At 38.6% G+C, this 21,444-nt stretch overlaps 1 protein-coding gene across 1 annotated transcript in view; it reads right to left on the bottom strand.

Annotated features, from left to right (window-relative positions):
* Positions 1-21,444, bottom strand: part of LY75 (lymphocyte antigen 75) — a 66,610-nt gene that overhangs the window by 11,683 nt on the left and 33,483 nt on the right. Inside the window, exons 14-26 of the mRNA XM_009275004.2 lie at positions 21,192-21,388; positions 19,635-19,777; positions 13,752-13,830; positions 13,103-13,174; positions 11,595-11,718; positions 10,675-10,710; positions 10,230-10,405; positions 9,079-9,143; positions 7,759-7,835; positions 6,509-6,645; positions 5,365-5,470; positions 3,209-3,369; positions 2,399-2,528 (exon numbers count right to left, since the gene is read on the bottom strand). Of these exons, the coding sequence (XP_009273279.1) occupies positions 2,399-2,528; positions 3,209-3,369; positions 5,365-5,470; positions 6,509-6,645; positions 7,759-7,835; positions 9,079-9,143; positions 10,230-10,405; positions 10,675-10,710; positions 11,595-11,718; positions 13,103-13,174; positions 13,752-13,830; positions 19,635-19,777; positions 21,192-21,388 (1,503 nt within the window). The remainder of the gene's footprint in view (positions 1-2,398; positions 2,529-3,208; positions 3,370-5,364; positions 5,471-6,508; positions 6,646-7,758; positions 7,836-9,078; positions 9,144-10,229; positions 10,406-10,674; positions 10,711-11,594; positions 11,719-13,102; positions 13,175-13,751; positions 13,831-19,634; positions 19,778-21,191; positions 21,389-21,444) is intronic.

Here is a 21,444-nt window from a genome sequence, read left to right as displayed (position 1 = left end):
TTGGGGGGGGGGGGGGGGGGTAAAAAAATTTTTCTTAGTAGATTATGCTAATGATTATAGTTAGAAGCAAATTTCTTTGACACTTTAGATAGAAAATATATAAAAGAAAAAAAGTAAGAAGGACTATTTTCAGCCAGTCTATTTTTATACCTCTCTCTCAACTTAGGTTCACAACTTTTTATATTTGCTATTTTTAACTAACTGCTAAATAATGTTAAAAATTCTATTTATTGAATTAAAAACATATTCTAGAATTTTAATTAAATACAAGAATGGGAGAGAGCAACTGCTCTCTGCTGCAATATAGCAACAGCTAAACTCGACTCATTTATCTCTGTGGAGCCTGTGGATTTATGCTTATGCGAATCTAATGGGCCACAAAACTTGTCTATGCAGATTTCAGTCCCAGAATTCCTTACTGCCATCCATGGGTATAGTGGGAATTGATTTTGCCTCCACATGTGCTTAACTAATTGCAGAAAATCCACCTTGCATAGGGAGGGGTATAATTCACTATTTGTGCTCTAAGCACTGAGTGTTATCACAGTTATCAGCATCATACTGAAGGCATACAGCTCAGTGATGCGTAGCAACTGCAGTTAATAAGAGATGCAAACATTCCCATGGGTGGTAAATTAAAGCATGCAAACCCAGTAACCCCCAAAATTTTATATACAACCAAAAATAAATTGGCTTTCCAAAAGGGACATTTAAAATACCTCAAGCAGAAAAAGGCTCACGGGGTGGGGGGCGTGGGGAGAAATCACTCTATAAATAACAGGATATAAATGGCTGATTGATAGGCTGACAGGGCCATTTTCCAAAACACAAGAAGACAGAAAAATAATAATATGATATTTACATGCAATTTACAGCTTTCAATAGATCAGAAAAGTGACAAGGCTGAAACAGATTGTTTGAAGTGGTTTGTGTCTGCTGCCAAATGCTTTCCCTTAGTAAACAGCTACAAAAAAGAACCATGGAACCAAGGGTGCCATCACACATCAAGGGGTACACCAAATTGGAAACAAGGCAGTAAGGAAAGTGTTCATTTCTGAAAGAAGTAGTTGCCGATGATTAATGTCTCAAGAAGTTCTGCAAATCACAATCATGCCAAGATTTCCAAGGAACCTCAATCATCTTTTCCCCTAGGATAAAGCCTTAGGCAACCTGGACTCTCTCATAGCTGTCGCTGCACCCTGCTGAGGTCCCTTTCAACCTGAATTATCCTTAGATCCCTAATACAATGATGATATAAGACCAGACCAGACCAGGATACATTCTCTGGCAGTCCAAAACCCCGTCTCATTACATCTTCTACAGTTGTGGCTAGGAAGAAGTGCTTAGTATTTTAGTCAGCCCAGACTAGTAATATATTGATCTACACAGATATATTGTCGACCTCCTATTAATAAAAATCCCCTTTTTGAATTTTTATGACTACATTTCTTCCATCCAGACTTCTAATCTGGACACTTGGAATTTCTGAAGTATTTGGCACTGAAATAAAGACGACTTTTTGTGTTAAAAGGGGGGTGGGGGTGGAAATCTCTTTGCCTATTTGAGAATGAAGAAGGTGGGCATATTCTTGGGTGTTTTGCACACCTGGTTTGGTTTTTTTTTTTTTTTTAGAAGACAGCATGTTAGTTACTTAAAAGGATTACTTACATAGAGGAACATACTCAGAAGTGGGTACGCTGAACATTAACCCATAGCAGTAATTAAACACGTATAATAGCTATATGTGTTTGATCTGATTCCAGTAATTGGTGTCGACCAACCCACATGGCTACATCAGAGTATTATTTTTAGCTCAGCTTAAGAAAACCCACTCACACCAACGGATCTGTACAAAGCTAGGGAAAGTTGCATCACTCCAAATTATCACTCTCCATGTATGCCCTCAAGGTTTACTCTAGGGAGACCTATTTCAACGTTAAGAGTATATGATACCTCATATTCTGATAATGCTATAAAACACAGGTTATGTTTAAGGAGGATAGAAATATTGTGAGATTCCTTCCCTGGGCTTCTCACTTCCACAGTTCTGAAGAGGAAAAAGGAGTCACTTGTTCTACCCCTTGATGTATATGACCTCTATACCCATAGAACATTAAAGCCCGCTCTGCTGAAGTATGGTTCCATCGAAACCACACAGAGTCTCTCAGGAAAACAGATTCCCTCTGAACTGGGCTGTGAAAAACAAAAGGGAAAATTCTGAATGGCTGATAAAATAGGTCCCGGATCATCCTCCACACTCTGCTTTTCCAAAGTTTACCTGCTCAGTCTCTACAAAAATCTTGCTCTTCAAGTGCAACAATTTACGTGCATTAAAAGGTCTCCTGACACACGCATCTTAACTGCAAACTCTGGCTGTAATGTGACTCTTCAGACTTACCTACAGGCCGCTGGCATATACCCAAGAAGTGCCTGTCAGCACAAGCAGTGAAATTCCATGTTCCAACATACTGTGATTTGGGATCATTGAGGATTACACCGCACTGATTGTTAAATTCTTCATCAAAGAGCTGAAAACCAGAAATATGCTTATCAGACTCAAATAAGGCATAAACATACTTGTGTAGAGAAGGTGAAGTAACATGAGGCTAGGGGAACCTGAGCTGTCTGAACTTGTTTAAGAAGTTTCAAAAGGAGTGGTGCAATACAGCTTACCTATTTTACAAACACTACCAGATGCCTGGACTCAAAAAGAATTCATAAGTTAAATACAGGGGAGAATATTAAATGAAATGATTTAACGCTTAAAATAAATTTTGTTTGTAGGTGTGATTCGATTACATTTATTATGCTTCACCTTGGGTAGAAGCGAGCAAAATACCAATGTATAATGGTTTACAGATGCATTCTAAGTGTAACTGAATGAAGAATTATTGATGACATCTTTTTGATGACTGTTTTCACGTAGTCTTTAAATTGCAAATAGAAGTTCCAGAAGAGTCATTAAACAGTTGTTTCAGCTTTTTTCCTTCATCCTTCAGTGTTTCATATCTCAGTTCACAAGTTGTCATCCAAATAAAGGTAAACAGAATTCCATTACTGTCAGTCACCTTGTCTGCCACTTAAAACCACTAACGGGGAGGATGTGGTCTGTTACATATTTTTTAGCTTTTTTTTTTTCCCCTTCATACAGTCAGTATTCCAAATTTCATTACTCAATAGTCAAGAGAAGTCAAAAGTCAGAACTTACGTCCAGTGGAATTTTCCTTAATCTTCCTGTCAGGAGTGGGTGAAAGTTACTATACAACAGTCTACTCTCATCTATCCATTTGTTTTCCCTTGTGCTGAACAGAAACTGCAAACCAATCCAAATATCTTTCGGCATACCAGGAAGCAAGGATGTTATATAATCTGTTGGGCAGAACAGTAAATGTACATATTGTGGTTCAGACAACAATAGCAAACATCTGAAAAAACGCTTCACATAAATAAGATAATGCAACCCCCATTTGTATTAACTTCATTTTCCCAGCCCTTTATGATTGCCAAATGCTTATCATCCCTTCCTTCCATAAGACCTTTCATGCTGATTTTATCTGAAAAGTGCAGACTATTGGTATTTGTCCTCCAAATTCTCATCTGAGGATCAGGTAGTGTATTTAACCTGTTTCTCTGCCCACTACTTTGTATTCTTGCATTTACATCCAAATTTCAGAAGCTGCTTTTCCACAGGTCTGCAAGATCTTCTATTGTCTCCCTGCAGAGATAACAGAAGAGCTCCCTCCCACCCTCTCTGAATTGATGGAGGAATTCTTATCTCCCATCTTCCTCTCCTACTGACATATACCATAAATCAGAACCACTTTTTGGATTCTGGCAGAGTTTGCCCGCCCCACCATCAGAGAAAGCAGGACAGGACAAAGGAAGTCAGGTTTAGTTGGAAAAAAATTCAGCCAGGAAAACCTTAAATCAGACCCCTCTTAGTGAGCATTCTGACACGAAACAATGGGCTTTGGTAACCCCCCAGGCACCAAAGGCATTCACTGAGCTTGTCTAGATTAGGAAGACAAATTGAAGCTATGTAATTAGCTACTGCTGACATGTTTTAACTACTGGCCACATGCCAGACTAGCCAAAGCCTATTTTCTGAGCTAGACAAAGCCATTGAAGATTTACATGTCAGAGCTAGCCAGCTGCCTAATGCCACTGGAAGAGTAGAAGCAGCCTACAGAAAGAGACATGCTTCTTTAAGAGGACTGTGCCTTCTTTCCATATAGGTGGCCTCCACTACAGGGGGGAAAGAAAAACAAACAACAAACAATAACAAACACTTCCATATGCACCAAACCAGACATAAGATCCTGCCATGTAACATTGCAAAAGCATAGCCATTCTGAAGTCTTAAAAGCATCCAAAAACACGCAGGTCTCAGACATGTATGTTCCTGTATGGTTACAACCCTATTCCTCCCCAATAACAGCAGTAAAAAAAAAAAAAAATTGACATTCAACTGCTGCCTGCAGGTACACTAATGGCCTCCCTAGTCCACTTTCCATATTCCATTTGGCAAGAGGTTATTTGCTTATAAAGAAAATACGCACTGTGCTCACTGCAGAATTCAACTGAGCTACTTCAGACATACCTGCAGAGAACTGTTAGTTATCCACAAGAATATAGATGCAAATACAGCTGTCTCATTCAGCAGTTTATCGCTGAATATTACTTGCAGCCAATGTGAACGCATTTCTTCCTCACTGCATTTACCTCAATGACTCTAGTTTACATGACAGCTGAGAGGCAGGTCCCAACGGTGGAACAACTCTGTGTTTTGCAGTCCCCTTGCCTTCCATCCTCCTATCAGTGTCCTGGAGAGCTTGCAGGTGGTCGGTTTAGACACACTGCCATATTAAGCTGCTCAGCACGCTTAGACACAGAGGGTCCTATGTGCTCCAGCGGGCATTGTGTTTGCCATCTTGTCCCCACACAGACAGCTGAGCTTGTCTTGGAAGCCACTCCTAAGCTGGTTTTCACAGTGCAAAGTCTACAGTCTCAGTTATATTTTAACTTGCAAAGCAAAACATGGGAATTCTTCATTCAGTGGTGACCCTTCTATCCTCATCCCTTAATGCAAGGTTTTACAATTTTTTCTTTTTATAACAGGTTAAGATCATACAGAGAAGCTGCTCTTCGAACTGGCTCAAATGTTTGCTGACTGCATTTCCACGTTATGTTTCCAGTGATGCAAACAACAATGGACAACACATTTTTAACTGGTCTTGGATTTTTAGAATGCTCCCAGTATGCCTGTAGATAACGAAGTGATTTTATGCTCAAGTTCTTAAGCAGAACTATACTGAATTTGGAAGAGAAGCTGCATACTAAAGTGCCCCCAGTTCACCATCGTACCTTGCTCAGCTTGATTTGAGATAGATGGAAGAGAGCCTCCAAAAGTTACACACTTTTCATTAGCTGCGTTAAATGTTAAATATTCGGGTTTCATCTTTAGAAAACACTGCAAAATAAACATAATGAAACTGATTTTCATCATACCATTGCTTCCTAAGAAATAAAGGTTCTTAAACCAACCCTAAAAACTCACTTCTCATTTCGTGCAATAAAATATTTTTCTCAGAAAGCAAGGGAACTGATACTAGCTGCATGCATTTCTTATTAGATTCAACAGAATAGCTAAATATAAAACGATGAATAATCCCACTGAATAACTCCTCATTCACTGAGGATTAGAACTCAGTAATTTTTAATTGGCTACATCAGAATCATGTACTGTTTTAAGAATGAGAATTCACACATGAACTCTAAAGTCAGACAGGGTTGGGCCAGGAACCTGTATTGTAATGCGTTACCTTTTGGCAGAAACTACATGGGAACTCAAAAGCTGTATTCTGCAATGGCGTGAAGTAAATTTGCAAACCTTGGCACAATGTAATGTGCCGATTTGATGCACGCTCCTTCTTATGTACAGAATAATGGCGGGCCAAATAACAGGAATCAGTCTCACTAAGACTTTAGATGACTGCCTTAAAAGATAGTACTGAAATATACTATAGTATGGCTTCCGACCTCTGTTGGTTCATTCTTAAAAGCTGCTTCTAATTAAGTGAATTAAGTACTTAAGGCAACTTAGGAAGCAGAGTGTCTGCCAGCTTGCTGCCTGCCTACGATTACTCAGTGAGAGAATCAAGATGCTTCAGCCACAAAAACCGCATCCTCTCCCTTTCTAATCCTTCTCTTCCTTCAAAGCAGAGCCCAAGATTAGACAATACAACCAACGTTCTTGGACCTAAACGTGTGGTGATGGGAAAGCAAAAAACCTGAAAATTACTGCTCTGAAATTAAGAAACCATCAATCCTGAATAAGGGACAAAGAAGTGGAGAAGATGATTTTAATCACTGCATATAATTTTCAAAAGCCACCTCCCAGTCCACTCCTGAACACAGGGGCTACTTCCTCACCTCTTTCAGCAGGGCACTCCAGCTTACTGGACTATGAAAAATGAGTAAGGATGACTGATCTGCATTATCTCTGTACCTTATTCCGGAACTGACGCCAACCTTTAGGGCAACCTCCTCTCACTGGGCGGTAATTGGGATCGTGTTTCTCTAGTAAGGAGGCATTATTTTTTTCACAGATGAAGGGCAGTTTCACATTACAGTTAACTGGGTAGTCTGCAGAAATGTAAGTTTTAAAAAACAGTTATGGTAATGCCTATAACGCTCCAATTACCATCCATACTTTGTGACATGACAAAGACCAATCTGAAGCGAAGTCCTTTTCAGTGCAACCACAGTGAAGTACTTTTAGTGCTTTAGATTGCATAGTAACAGCAGAGCAAAAAATAAAAGTAAATTATTTATATCAGACAATAATATAATATTCCTAAAGATCCAGAGTCTGATCCCTTACTTCCAGTAGTAACACTTCATATAGGCAGAGATAACTTCAAACAGAAAAATCATGAAGTAAGAAGCTTTTGAATATGAGGACTAATCTCATATTCTGGCATAGAGGGTGTGTGACCTAAAGGTCATTAAAGCCAAAAGGAATCCTTTAACATCCATATGGAGAGCATTTAGCCTGTACTGCTTTACATGACTCCTACAGTAACTGGACTGGCTTCCTAGGCAAAAGCAGTTTTTGGCTAATAGGGCTGAAAACAGGTCAGCAGCATACAACAGAATAATCGGCTTTAAAGTGGAAATGGTAGTAGACAGGAGGAACTATTTGTTCTCCAGGGGTTATACATTTTCCTCAATATAAAACAATGTCGAAAAAAGGAAATAAGAAGCTTCAAGTACCACCAGGTGGCATTTCCATTACTTTGTGTATCTCTTCCAAGTATGACTCCACTACTTAATGAAATTTGCATCTCCAGATGCATATGCGGTTGCAAGTATTCAGTCAAGCTACTCTAACTAACACAACTCAGACTTAATTTCGAGGGTTCAGAGTATGTAGCATAAACACAAAAAGGTAACCACCAAAACCAGATTTTACCTAATCAATTTATGTCGCAAAAAGAGCGACAATCGATCATAAAAAAATTGTCGTCTGAATTCAGGTTTGCCTTTGGTCATCAAGAAATATTATCATGGCTTCTACAGTAAGGAAGAAATAAATGATTCAAAATTCAATCAGATTACCACCAAGAAGCCATTCACTCCTAATTGAATATCAATTTGCACTCAATATAAGAGTTTGGGAAGAACAGTAATAATGGGTTTTTTAAAAAAAATATATAATAATGACAGAGAGGGGTGAAAAAATAAAAACAACCTTACCTCTATACCAGTTCTTTCTAGAAACGTACCAGCAATCCCTCAGGAATCGATCATGGAAGCGTGAAAATAACTGTAAACTGGATACAAACATTTCAGAGTCAATCTCCAATCCAATGTGATTTTCAAGTGGAAACTCTGATAGCAACAGAGCCAGTGCAAACAAAAATTTGGGCTGGTAACTGTTTCTAGGAGATGCCCTACAACACTGGAAAGGACAGAGGGGGGAAAAACTAGACTAGGAACAAATATGTGGTAGGTTCAGTAGTTATGTACCTTGCCCAAATTAACTACGTTGCGGAGATGTGCAGAACGAGGGTAGGAGGTTATTTATCATCATGCTGCAATTGCTGGCACACTGTCAGGACAAGTGAGGAGAACGGGCAATAGTGCTCATTTTATTTTCAAAGTAGTATATTGCTATAGTATTTTGGCAAGAGAAGAATATTCCTTGTAAGAAGCCCATAATCCTTCACTGCAGCCATGAATGGCACAATGCAAGGTTTGCTGTGAGTCATCTCAGCTCTACAGGGCTATACTATAAGCCCTCCAAGACTTTGGCATTACCTAACCGGAAGAGTGATGTCTTAAACCAATTTCACATTCTCTGTTCTCAGGTATTTCTCAGATACCCTCAGAGCCAATAGACAGGGTTTTTTTCAGAATTTTTTTTTTTCAGTTCCCCCATTATTAACAGAACATAGAAGTGGGCTTAAAAATCCAATAAAAGCATTTTAAAGATCAATGGAATACATTAGCTATTAGGACCACAGATTTCAAGGATTCACATGACAAGACTAAGATGTCAAAGCCCAACAACCTGAAATCTAGAGGCTCCAATAGACACATAAGAAATGGATTATGAATTCAGTTATTATTAAGTTATTATGAATTAGTAAATTTTTGATGTCAATAACACTTGTAATGGGAATAGAACTCAGAATTTGGCAGCGAATTAAAATATTTCAACAATATTTTGAAATATACCCACTTTCTAATTGTACACACATACTGTCTTAACCACTATTTGCTTTGTCTGAGCACTACACAGTTCTACCCTCTCTGTCTTAGGTAGTCTATGTTCTAAGTTTAGCACGGCAAGAATAGGTGCAGGTACATGTGAACAAAAGCGGAGAACAGTGGTCACTGACTAATGCTGTATTGTTTTCTAGCTTCGTTCAAATTATTTATCTTAGTTCGTTGGGATGATACAGAATTTGGGGATAAAATATTTTCCTTTGGAAACTATTCTAGTTAACTATATTCCTAAAAAGCATATCAAAAAAAGCTTACAATAAAGCATCCCATAATTATTCTACATACGGTGAATGATAGTTGTGTCCATAATCAATAAACTTCAGCCACCACTTCTGTTCGCTGTTTGATAACTGTGGAAATAAAGAACAAAACACCCAGTATTTTACAACCCATAGAGAAAGAGCTCCAGACTCTACCAAGGATAAATCAATGACAAAATTAATTTTGATTTAAAATGTTTCTAAAATGTGCAGGAATTACTACTCTTCAGCAACAGGAAAGGATACAATTTGAGACTGATATGCCAGGTAGATGGACCCCTGCACCTACTAGAAAAAAAGCCCATGTTTTCCACTGTGCTGGATAAAGCTACAGGAAATCTTGCAGTACTGTCTTAAGTGTGTGCTAGATACATCATTCCCACAAAATTCATAGCAGGAACTCTACCAGACAACCAGGACATAGCTGCAAGCTGCCTAAAGCTGATGTGGTTCCACAGGACCTTCCTTCCTTCCTCAGAATAATCCTGTTCTTCCAGCAGATAGCCTAACAATGAACAGTTCATGAAAAGGCTAGAGATTTAGCAGGTCAAATCCTCAATTTCTCCTGCCTTGTAATTTCTCCTTCCAGGTAACTACTTGTCCGGAGAAATTTCATTAAGAGAGCTTGCAAGCTGCTAATTTCAGAAAGTATTGCTGTCTCGCAAGCAGTAGCATTGAAGAAAGGTAGTAACAGAGGTGCTGAAACTTGCAATGTTTTGGCAAGATTCCTTAAAACAATGTACTTTCATGCTATGAACCCCACAAACCCCTTTCAGTAAAGGCTATCAGACCATCATGAACTTCTAATTAAATTCTCTCATCAGGTGAAAAATGATGTGCTGTCCTGTGCATAAAATTAAGAACTGGGACAATTGTTAGTGAAGTATTTGCAGACAATGGGAATCTTAAATGGTGGTCCTGTTATAACACTTTCTTTCCATTTGGAGGTGGGGTTTTTTTTTCCCCATGTTGTTAAGGCTACTTTTAAATTTAAAAAATTCTTTTTAAAGACTGACATTAAAATAATTCTCTTTTAACTCATCTTTTTCTTTTAAGTACAATTAAAAACTATTAAGGCCAACAGGAAAAAGAAAGAAATTAAGTATGAACATTTTCTTATATTGGAAAATTTCCCTATGGTGGAAAATATCTGTTACACAGATTGCACCTCCTTACCTTTTCTATTTGAGATAGTATTGTCCTGAGTTTTGGGTAAGACTCCACAGAGGCTAAATCACTATCATTTTTTTGACAGTAGAAAATAGCTTCCTGGAAGCTCAGGTTTTTATCTGGTACAAACCACAGCTCTGCTCCATCAACAACAAGTGGGGCTCCATGAATTCCAATTTCATCTATGTAGAAGAAACATCACATGCATAAGAAATAAATTCTGAAAAACTCATCCTTTCTTTTTCTGAATGTAATAAGAAATTTCAGTTTGACACTGGGAAAAGCCAACACTCCTTCTTGCATTCTGAGCTCTCTCAGAATCAAATTCTATCAGATACCTTTGCTGGTATCGAACAGGTATTACAGCAGTAATATAACAAAACTAATAAAAGATATAGAGTATTAACAACTATATACACATAGCGGAAGAATATGCAAAAAGTCCATTTACCTGGTATGTACCACTCAGGTGTCTTTGGAGTGCTACCTGTCCAGAGGAAAAAAAGGACTAGTCAGTTCAAGTTCACCTTCTAACAGGACTGTGGTCACCAATAATGGGAGTGATGTATTGTACTCATGCTTCTCGGTATACATGATGGAAAAAATAAAAGGAGAAGGAAATCATACACAGGTTTAATAGTTTAAAATAAGCTGACGGAAAACTAATGGGAGTTTTGCATACCCCAGTCTTAAACAACTGTGGCTTTTTTTTCTCCCAGGCAGAATACAGGCATCAAAGTAGTATATCTACCTGTATCTCCCCACAACAAAACAAGTTTCATCCCCAAAATGCCTTTTAAATAACAACCAAAACGTAAAAGTCTACTGGATTTACAGCACTTTTCATACTGCATGGAAAAACCTGGATCTGTGCAGATATGCCACACCATTCTTTTGTATTCCCACTCCTCTGTCTCACTACAGCGAGGAGCTAGTACACCAGTTTTACCAGAAGAAGGCTCATTCACCTAAGGTTGAAGCAAACTGTACACCCAAGACATCTGTGGTCATTTAGTTACAAATATCACTAAGAAAGATTAAGTAAAGTCCACAAATGCTGCAACTCAATGGCTTATATCACCTCACCTAACAAAAAGCCACTTCTCACTTCATGGGACAAGAAAGAATATGGGAGCAGAGATACTGCATCCTCCTCATGGTCATTTTCTGATATATCTTTGAATATTCTAAGTGCACGTCTGTTTGTATGTGACATAGGCGAGACATCTCACGTACTGACCTCTTAACAGTTCAGAAAGGAAATGATAAAATATTGTTTGCAAAGTTTCTGTTATTGGGCAATAATGACAACTCAGTTGTAATAAATAATAAACTCTTTTATAGGAATAAATGGATGTAACTGCAGTTTACCTTTTGTTATCTGGCAGACCCATTCAAGTTTAGCTTCACAATCAAAAGGCTTGAAGTAAAATTCCAGGTCTCTGCCTTCATGGAAATAAAATCTCCAAAATGACCTCCGTGAAAACTGAGAGGTCTGTATAAAAGTAGAAACAGAGAACTGAGTTATTATGGCATAGGCCTCTGAAATGTGAAATGAAACTGTATTAAAAAGGTACTTTGGCAAAGTCAGTATATTTTACTGTGGTTTTAGTCCCACAACTTATTTTGCAAAAAATGAGCAGATAAAACTGTAACTCTTCAACTATAACTCTTCATGCTAGCCATGTTTGTGAAACAATTAGGTAAAGGGCTTAAGGTCAGTCGACATACAAAAGTCTCTTCTTGCAATTTTGTTTCTTTGCTTTTTTGTAGCACAAAGGATCTCATCCATGCTTATTATTGAATTATCTGTTGCAACTTGTTGCCCTGAAATGATTCTCATTTCTGCTCAAAAGAAGCAACCACCTGAACTGGCACAGAAATAATCTTTCCTATTTAAGATTATTTCTTACAATCAAGCTTAAAATCTGACTTCACTCTTGCTGATCTCTCCAATAAGGAGAATATTTTACCGTTTAGTGAAAGAAAATGTCTATACCTAGCAGGTAGGGGAGGGAGGTTACTATAGCCACAGTGTCCCCTTCAAACTGCTCTCCTCTTGTCTAGAATTTTTAGTAGATTAATGCTGACAGCTTCTCAGCCTGGGGTCATGAACACAGGAGAAGAGAATGAGGGGAAATGGCTGTGAACAGAAGCAAAGGGATGCAACTATCCTTTCCTTCAGTAAATCCTGAAAGCAGAGGTGCGTCTAATTAGGTTAAAAGAAGGGATGGTATTGGAATGATCCTATAAGAAGTCAGGTGATACTTCAGGAAAGTTAAAGGCCATTTTAAAACTCATGCCATCAAGACTAAATGAAGCAATGAAGAACATAATTAGGAATTAAGCAGAGGCGTGACATTTTGAATTAGAAACTGACACAGAACTTACAGTCTATTTCACAAGTAAACACACACAATAAACACAAACACACACTCTATCCTGGCTACTGCATTCCCCTACTTCAGGTTTCAACCATTTTCTTAATTTGCAGTTCAGTAAAACTTACTGGTAGGGCTCTGTTTGTTTTTTTGTTTTAGACTCCACGTTACATCCTTAAGTGTTATGTGTAATACACAAGAGATACACAGTATGGCATTATGCAATAGAGAATAGCATTGTTACTAAAATATTCTGTAGTTCAAAAGAAGTCTTATGAAAGGTTATCATTAGCACAGTGCTTGGTTCATAAAAAACTGCTTGAATAAAGGAAAATTAATAGGTGTAGACTGATAAAGGGAACACCAGCAACTTTTTCACTATGCAAAGAAAACACCTCAGCAGTCAACCTACATTCAATATATGGCTGGCAAAAGTATTTTTTCCAAGTACTTCCATGTAAAAATATGCATGCTGTTATTAAAAACCTTGAAACTAACCTTTAATGCAGCACAGTCTCTTGTATCATATTCATCTTCCAGATAATCATGTGGCATAACAACACTAGTTACCTACAGGATGGACAGGATGAAAGAATCATTACTTTACAACTATTTTTGCTATGGTAATCCCCAGAGATAACCATTCAAACCTGGGATCCCATTACATTTATCACTATTAAAATATGTGTTAAATGGCAGTTACTGGATCAGTTTTGAGTCTGCGTACCTCTTATTGGAGGGGGGAGAGGGAAAAACCTCACAATTTCAGGCAAATAAATCAATTACAGTGATGAAGGTATTTTTGGAGAAGTCTGACATATCAAGGAGATGAACTGATAAACCCTCCCCTCTGCTGTGGCATGAAGACATCTTGTTCTCTCCATCAGCTCTTAGATGTTTACTACTGTATTTCTGCTAAAATATTTTAATGCAATAGGGACAGAAATCAGGTTAACCTTATTAAAGGTATGTTTTTAATTGGAAATCTGCCTGGATGGCAGCTCTTAAGTGCACAGTCTTCTTCTGAATTATTCATCTGTTGAAGGATCTGTCATATTTTAATTAAAATATTCATCGATTTACTTTCAATCCAGTCCAAGCTGAAACAAATCAGGACATGATGTTTCCTGATTAAAAGTTAACTTACGGGTTTATCATCACTCCATTGCCAGGTTCCCAAAGAATCTGGACTCTTATTCATTCCAATCCATACCCATCTGTCATTGCTGTAAATAAACAAGATAAAATCTTAAGCCAAGTATATGGTTCAGCTCATTTAATAGAAAGACTGACCTATGTCATGGCATTACTTAGGATCAAGCAGCAAACCCAAAGGTTTACTGCTGCAAGTTGTAGCAGTTCAAAGAGAAAATGGGCATAAGGGCTAGGACCTCTTCTGCACTTTTCTTGAAGAAGATCCGTAGGTTGTCTTTCCCTGACCACAGGGAAAACTAACTAAATCAGGTAATTCCTTTGTTCGCTGCATCACCACTTCACCAGTTGTCACTTGATATAAAGGTCTCTTTTCTACATGTTTCTTCCAGTATCACACACACAGTGTTTATTTGGCTTGCTGCTTTTTCTCTTGTCCATCTCAGGTCGTCTCTCTCTACACCATCAGCTCAAATATACTCTTCCTCAAACCACATGAAAACTTCTACTCATACAGAATAACTGGCTTCATATTTCCCTTAGGTTTGTCAGTGATATAAACAAACCAAGCATGGGCACATATTTCAATTATGCACCTTCATAAAAGAGGCATAGACATAAATGAGCACATAACACCACTGACTCCAATGCTTGCATAAAAGAATGGCAATATAAATTTTACTCTGTTTTACAGTATTACAGTCAGAACTGTATTTTTTTCTAGATTTTACTTCTTCATTTTTCATAAGCAGGGGATGCTTAAATTCAAAATTTCAGCTATGCTCCAAGATACAGAGTTGCCCCAAAAAAGGGTTTACAATGGAAATGCTTAAATCTGCAGTAACAGCCTTTTCCATACTCTTTACTATTGCTTATGAATCTAAAGATACTATAACAAAATGAAATATGTGCTAGTCAAGCTGCAAGGTTAGTTTTGTACTGCAACCACTACTTCTCAAAGTATCAGTTTTGTGCTAGGTACTGAAGTTTATGATAATTCACTCCAATCCGCTACCCTGTCCAAGAAAGGCAACAGACACTTTTCTGAATGATGGTATCGGTTGGAAGCAGCAGAGGGGAGAAAGACCATGAGTTTTGGTTTCTATGAAATCACAGGCTACGTGAAACCCTACTGCAATAGAGCTGTGGAAAAGGCACTCGCATCAAGGTGGTCTGACAGCGCTAGTAAAGTATTGATGCCACAGTACAGGGCTCTTGTAAAACTGTATCAGGAATACTGTTCCATAAATTTGTGTTGTACCAAATACAGAGAAGGAATATAGGATATTGGAGGAAATGAGAGTTTAGGTTATTAACAAGAATTAAGGATTTTCTTGTCTAGCCTTGACAAAGAAAGAGAGGGAAAGGACATAATTATTCTTTACAATCTATTAGGAGACTAAACCCCCAAGAAGAGGGGCTATTTGAGCAAAAAGGACATTGTGTCTGAAGGAACCACAACTCAAAAATAAATTCAGGCTCCAAATTGGAAAGAGATGTCTGACCAGCAGAGGTCAGAGCTTGGAAAAGGCTCCCAAAAAAGTAGTGCTTGCAAACTTAAAGTGCTTTTAAGACAGAACTTGGAAAGTTTACGAAAATAACTTTATTACATGGAGGGATGGACTCAGACCCAGGCCTACCTGCATAAGCAATGTTATGAAATCACGGGGCAATGTTAAGAAAGTCTTTGGTAAGACTGTGCCACTACCTTTCCGCACATATCACCATAAAGATGCTAAATTGAACCTGAAATGGCTGACAGTGCAGCACCAACAAACAATACCTTAGCCCAGAGTATGTGGGCTAAGTACATGAAATCCAAGAAGGGCAATAACATTTTATTTGGTAGGGTTCCCATTAGGAAGAAAAGCATCAGCCACCAACAAATCTCATTTTTGTTTTTTTCTCAACTCCAGCATTAATTTTCTGACATTGGTGTGATAGTGTGATCACACTAGTGTGATCTTATCATACCGAATCTTCTCTAGTCTTTTAATGATATCGCTAAGGAGCCTTTAAAGAGCCTAAATGCCCCTTATCACTCCAGAGGGAAAACTGAGAGCCAAATATTCACAGCTGTCAAGCAGCTAAGTGCCTTTTGGCAATTTGCCTTTAGGATTTTATTTTTCTGTGATTGTTCTTTCCAATTATGAATCAGACATTGCTTAACCCTCCTCTCCTAATCATCACCTACAGGCTTAGTGCAGTTTGAGCAATTGATCATCACAGAGGAATATCTACTAAAAAGAAAGTTTGAGACACTCATTTCAAAAGGATCTGCAGTAATTACCTGAGGAACTAGAGCAATTTTTCAAAGTCTTTCAACTTGTATTTGGCTTTTATGTAATAAATAAATTTTAAAAAAATTAAAAAGTGTGCCAGGTCAAGAATTTCTCCAGCTTATCTCCCAATTTACAATTACTGTCCTGCAAACAACGTTTTCCAGCTGACTGGGCACTTACACATTAATGTGTATTTTTTGCTTCTTTTGGAACTGTTCAGACATGACCATGAGTAATTCAGTAACTGCTACACTATCCTTGATGGCACTTTCAAGCTTAAGTAAAGCCTTTTGATAGCCCTCTGAAATTACACTATCACCTCATCACAGAAAATAATTCCACCAACTATTTAAGACAAATATAAATTAAGACTCTCTATTGCAACTAAGTTTGCAGCAAGGAATTTGCTTGCACTTTAGGTATCTGTCTCCTCATTGCAAAGCATTTAAAATTCATCCTACGGACTGGTATCAAAATGGATTTACCAGTGCCAGAGTATTCTCTGGCATTCTACAGGAATTCTACGTTCCTGGAACCACCTCTAAAACCTAGATTCTCCTGAGTTTTAACCTAAAAACTAGGTGCAGTTTGTGCTTTACAACGGACTCCACTGATTAACAATGAAAGACCCTAGATCTCCAGTAATCCCTGCAGAATACCGGTGGCTTTTCTCTCACACAGAACTAAAACTTCATACAATTCAATGTTGTGCAGGAGTGGATAAATACAGTTTAGATCAATGTGAAGGCAATATAAACCGGTAATTTTTCTGCCATCATATTCTAACTGCTGAAATAGAAAAAGGATTTTTTTCTGTCCCTTATGTTAGCTCCAACACAAGATTAAGAGCTTAAGTGAAGCTACTGTGGCTTGTAGTTCAACCTAGCTCTTGATAAGAGGAAACATGTGTACATCTGGGCCAACTCCCTAATGGTGCCATTTAAGGCACCATTTAATTTTAGGCAGGGCTGGCCTAAAAGTATATATGAAGCCCATTTGACCCCCTGCTCTTCCCTCTGTAACAGACTACTGCCACTAGCTGAATCCCCATCCTGCTAATCACCTACTCTTTAGCAGAAGAGAAGCTGTATTAATGCAATTACTACAACTTGCATCTTGGCTTTACTGCTGTTTTGACCAGTGTGTTGAGAATAAGATCATTTTTTTCTTGCAAGCTCAAGTGTTAGTGAGGCTTTCTAGATTCAGAACAATTACAGCAGCAGAGCTGTGCATATAAAAGGCAACTGACTTCTTTCCAGTAAGGTGTCCTCACTGAAATGTTATTTCCAACCAATCCAAGCCGTTACTCTCCTTGCGTCCAGCATCACTGCCAGCTATAAGCTGCAGAATGCTCACAAAAACAATCCTAAAAGGATGGAAGTAACTGAACCGGATCTGTTCTACCTGTATCATGTCCCTCAAAGTGAAAAGAGGTTATCTCCTATTTCTTTCAGGCAGGGGAAGGTTGGCAGGCAAATTTTATTTTCCTTTCCAATGGCAATTGCCCAACTTGACTGGAGCAATTCTAGCTCTTATTTGCCTCTAAGGTGGAATCCGAGTAAAGAACAGAATGGACTAGGCAAGCTGCCCTTTTCCTGGTGAACCAAACTGACTTTTGCTAACGTTTCAAAACAAACAGTTCTCAATGAGTCACCGGAGAACTGTGCAAGGGGAAAAAAACCCAAAACCAAAAAAGCCAAGGTGTGGCTCCTTCCCCAAGCTGAAATGAGTGCACTGAATGAATAGTTTAGGTCAGAGTTTGCACTGAGTAAATGCAGGGAACACAGACAAACTGCATGCCAGTGCACTCCGGCAGCTGATCACATCTAACATTATCTTAGGATGATTTCTCCCAGTTACCTAAATTATTTGTTCTTGGTGAAATAATTCACTTGGTTTCTTCTCTCCTTTCTCAAATGAGTTTATTTTCAGACAAGCCACCCTCCACGCCTGATCTCCAAAATACTTTATATAATCACCACCTCTGAGTAATTTAAAAGCATAACTAACTTAAACACTTCATTATGTTATCTAAACAAACAAACATTATTTAAAAGACTTCGGGCAATATCAAATATGTAGTATTTCTGTTCAGAAAGTTCTGCAATGCTTGAAAAGGGGTTAACCCAGATGAAAATGTTGTGTTTTGGGTTATATCTGATGCATGCAGTTACCGCAACGTTGACTGCAAAGTCAATTTATACTGGGCTCAATATGTTGCCCCTTATTTAAGTTCTGGTAGAATAATACTGAAGTACTGGGACCTTCCTTCTTCCAGGCTAAGTTCGAGTTTTCTGAAATAAGGGAATGGCAGTAGCATCATGTGTCAGCTGACTTTCTGGAAAGACAGGAAAAGTCTCCACCTTTAAACTCCTAACAAAAAATGGCCATTAACTATAATTAATACCTCAGACAGTCTGCAAGCTGAAAAGTAGTTCCAAGTATTTGTAGGAAAATAAAATAAGTTACTTCTCTATTCATGTTTCATAGCAGATTAGGTACACTAAAACAAAATCTGTATTTGCAAAACAGTATAATAAGATCTATAGCTAAAAATAATTTGTGCACCAGTTTTTATTTCAGGGACTTTAGTCACTTTAGCAAAGGGGTCACAAGTGGCTTTTATACAAGCTAAACCATCTATATATAGAGCATAGAAGTTTGTTTTTGTCTCTTATTAACATAAACATTGAGTAATTTTCATGATTTGTGCACTTCTAAAAAAGTTCACTGGGTTTTCAAGAAGGCATCTCTTCAGTCATCAAGTTTTAAAATTTAATCACAGTGTTGTACGTTGGCAGCTTCTGAAATAATCCCAATTTAGTTTGTTGATGAAAAAATTTAGATCATATAACTGGCAGCATTTGAGTTTAAGCTGGCAAAAGTTCTGAAAAAACAGGCTGCCAATCAAAAAAAAACATATTACACAAGGATCTGACATCACACCAATGCCTAATAAAGCTTTGCAGTGACAGTTCCTTTGATTAAAAATAGAGCCTTAGACTCATAAATTATGTAGCATTTAATTTGTTGATACCAGAAAACTCAACACACCCATCTAATGCCCATATAGTGTTATTGCAGTTATGCCAAATGGGATCTGTGCCAACCAGATTGCTGGACACTACATTATTCACGTTTTCAAAACACAGCACCCAGTTTAGTCAGGAAGCATTCCATGAATAAAGATGAGGCCTATCGGAAAAACTGAAATAATGACTCATCTCTAAAGAATGTATCAGTAAAGAACAGGAACAACTATCACCCAGTTGTGCCAAAATTCAACATAAAGAAGGAAACACTTATAACAACACAGACTTAAATTCATGTAATGGAAGACGCTCAAAGCAAATCTCTCTTTTCCTGCGTTCCCTCTGGCAATGTGAAACATTTGCCCAAGCTGTACTCGGTTGACATTTTCCAGGAAAGCAGTGACATGACCAGCAGTTCAAATGCCATATCTAGCTGTTTTTGCTGTGGGAAACACAGGCATCGTACACTATCTCATACTTGCCATTTGGGGTCAGCAGCAGCATTTGCGATCTAGTGCAGAATGCGACTGAAATCAAAATTTTAGCCCACGGCCAGTTTGTTACCTGATTATTTTTCTCAGGATAGAATGAAGTGCCTTGATTTCTTCTGAGTGACTAAAACTAGGCAGATGGCCTCCGAGCGCTTCACAGAATCTTTCTGCCTCTTCCCAGGTCCTGGTTCGCAGCACTCTTTCACTGTGGAAGAACTTCACAAGAGCCAAACATCAGAGTAGAAAATTACACAAGTGACAGCATTTTTAAAACACTCCTGTACTACTCAAATATGGCCACCCTAGATAGGAATGAATAATTGGTATTTCCACAGGGAGAGAGCTTGACTTCTTAACAATTATTTTATTTTTTTCAGTTTGATTGACAACAGCCAGACTCTGAAGTTTCGCTGACAAAATTTGTTTCAAATGCAATGTATTCCATATGGCAGGCTTTCTCTGTTTTTCTCTACCAGAAAGATTTTACAAAACAACACCCAACTCACTCCAAAACTGCAAGCCAGATTATAGGTTTTAAGGGATGTTGTTCCTTCCAATTTATGGTGAACTGCAAAGACCAATTTTCACTGAAACCAGGCCCGTTTGGGTGCTGCAGGTGAAGAAAGTTCTTCGGCACACCCTTTGCTACCTGCATGTATCAAAGTTGCACAATTGGCTCATACACCTCAGCTAACATGTCCACTTGACCCCCTTGACTTCAGTCCAAGCCAATTCCCATCGGCTGGATCGCTCTGCACAGACATGCTGCACTTGGTCAACAAGAGTTTTGAAGAAACTGCCAGGGCCAGCTGTCACATCCCATCAGCTATGGGACAGCTAAGCTGCACATCAGCTAGACCCATCCCTTCGGGACCCTGGCCCACAGCCTTGTTGTTCAAGCTGGGTTTCCCCACTTTGCTACATGAGCTGTTTACAAGACACAGTTCATTGCAGACACTGAGTCCAGAAATAATGAATAAACAATCCAATAAAGAGCCTCCGTTTTAACTTGGTTTGATTGTTAATAGGAGGGGAAAAACCTGCATTTCTAAATACAAACTTGTTCAAGCCATTCCAGCTAACAGCATGGCTGCTTACTTCCACTATTTACTTCAAAAACAGTAAAATACAACTGAGACTGCACTTTTTTGATAAAGTTTGATATCCATATTCAAACCAGAGAAAATCCCACCTCTCCTATCTACATCCTTAGAGTATAGAAAGGAAAGGGACAGAAGGAGGCGATGCAAAGCACTTTCCTTCCCTATTCAGGTGTCTCTGCGTGCCAGATGATGGCGGGCAGGCTAGGATGCAGACACAGCACCCTCTGTCAGCACCAGGCTCCTGAGATGGCAGCACGGGTGAATGCTGTCGCCCCACTTGGCTCTGATGTGCAGAGCTGGCCACAGAAAGAGCAAGGAGAGGCACACTGCATCTTTCAGGAATCGGCAGAGGATGATGCATGAGAACATCTGGAGCCAGTCAACCTGAATCAACATGAATTCCTCCTCCCAGTGGAAACCATCTTTGAAATACCCTTCAGAGCAGCTGTAAGCCACAAAATGGCTAATCACACACTTGCTGCAAGACAGTAACGAACAATTAACATCTAATAGGAATAACATTTTACCTTGTAGCAGGCAAGGCCGGATCCATTGTGCCACCCAGGGGGACAGGGATCAGTTGGCTTTGGGAGCACTTCTGGCTCCTTGGGCAGCCCGATATATTTTTTGCAGACAGAAAACGCTTTAGTGGTTTTACAGTCCTTAGTTTCCCACTTTCCAACAGACTTTCCACTGGACATGGCCACACATCCTCCTGAAAACGCTAAGATTTAAGCCACCAAAGACATATTTAAAACTATTGGCTGGTTTTCAAAAAAA

Source organism: Aptenodytes forsteri, unplaced genomic scaffold (assembly GCF_000699145.1).
Source record: "Aptenodytes forsteri isolate BGI_AS27 unplaced genomic scaffold, ASM69914v1 Scaffold255, whole genome shotgun sequence".
Taxonomy (NCBI): domain Eukaryota; kingdom Metazoa; phylum Chordata; class Aves; order Sphenisciformes; family Spheniscidae; genus Aptenodytes; species Aptenodytes forsteri.
Note: the sequence above shows the minus strand (reverse complement) of the source record. Positions and strands in the feature narration are given on the sequence as shown.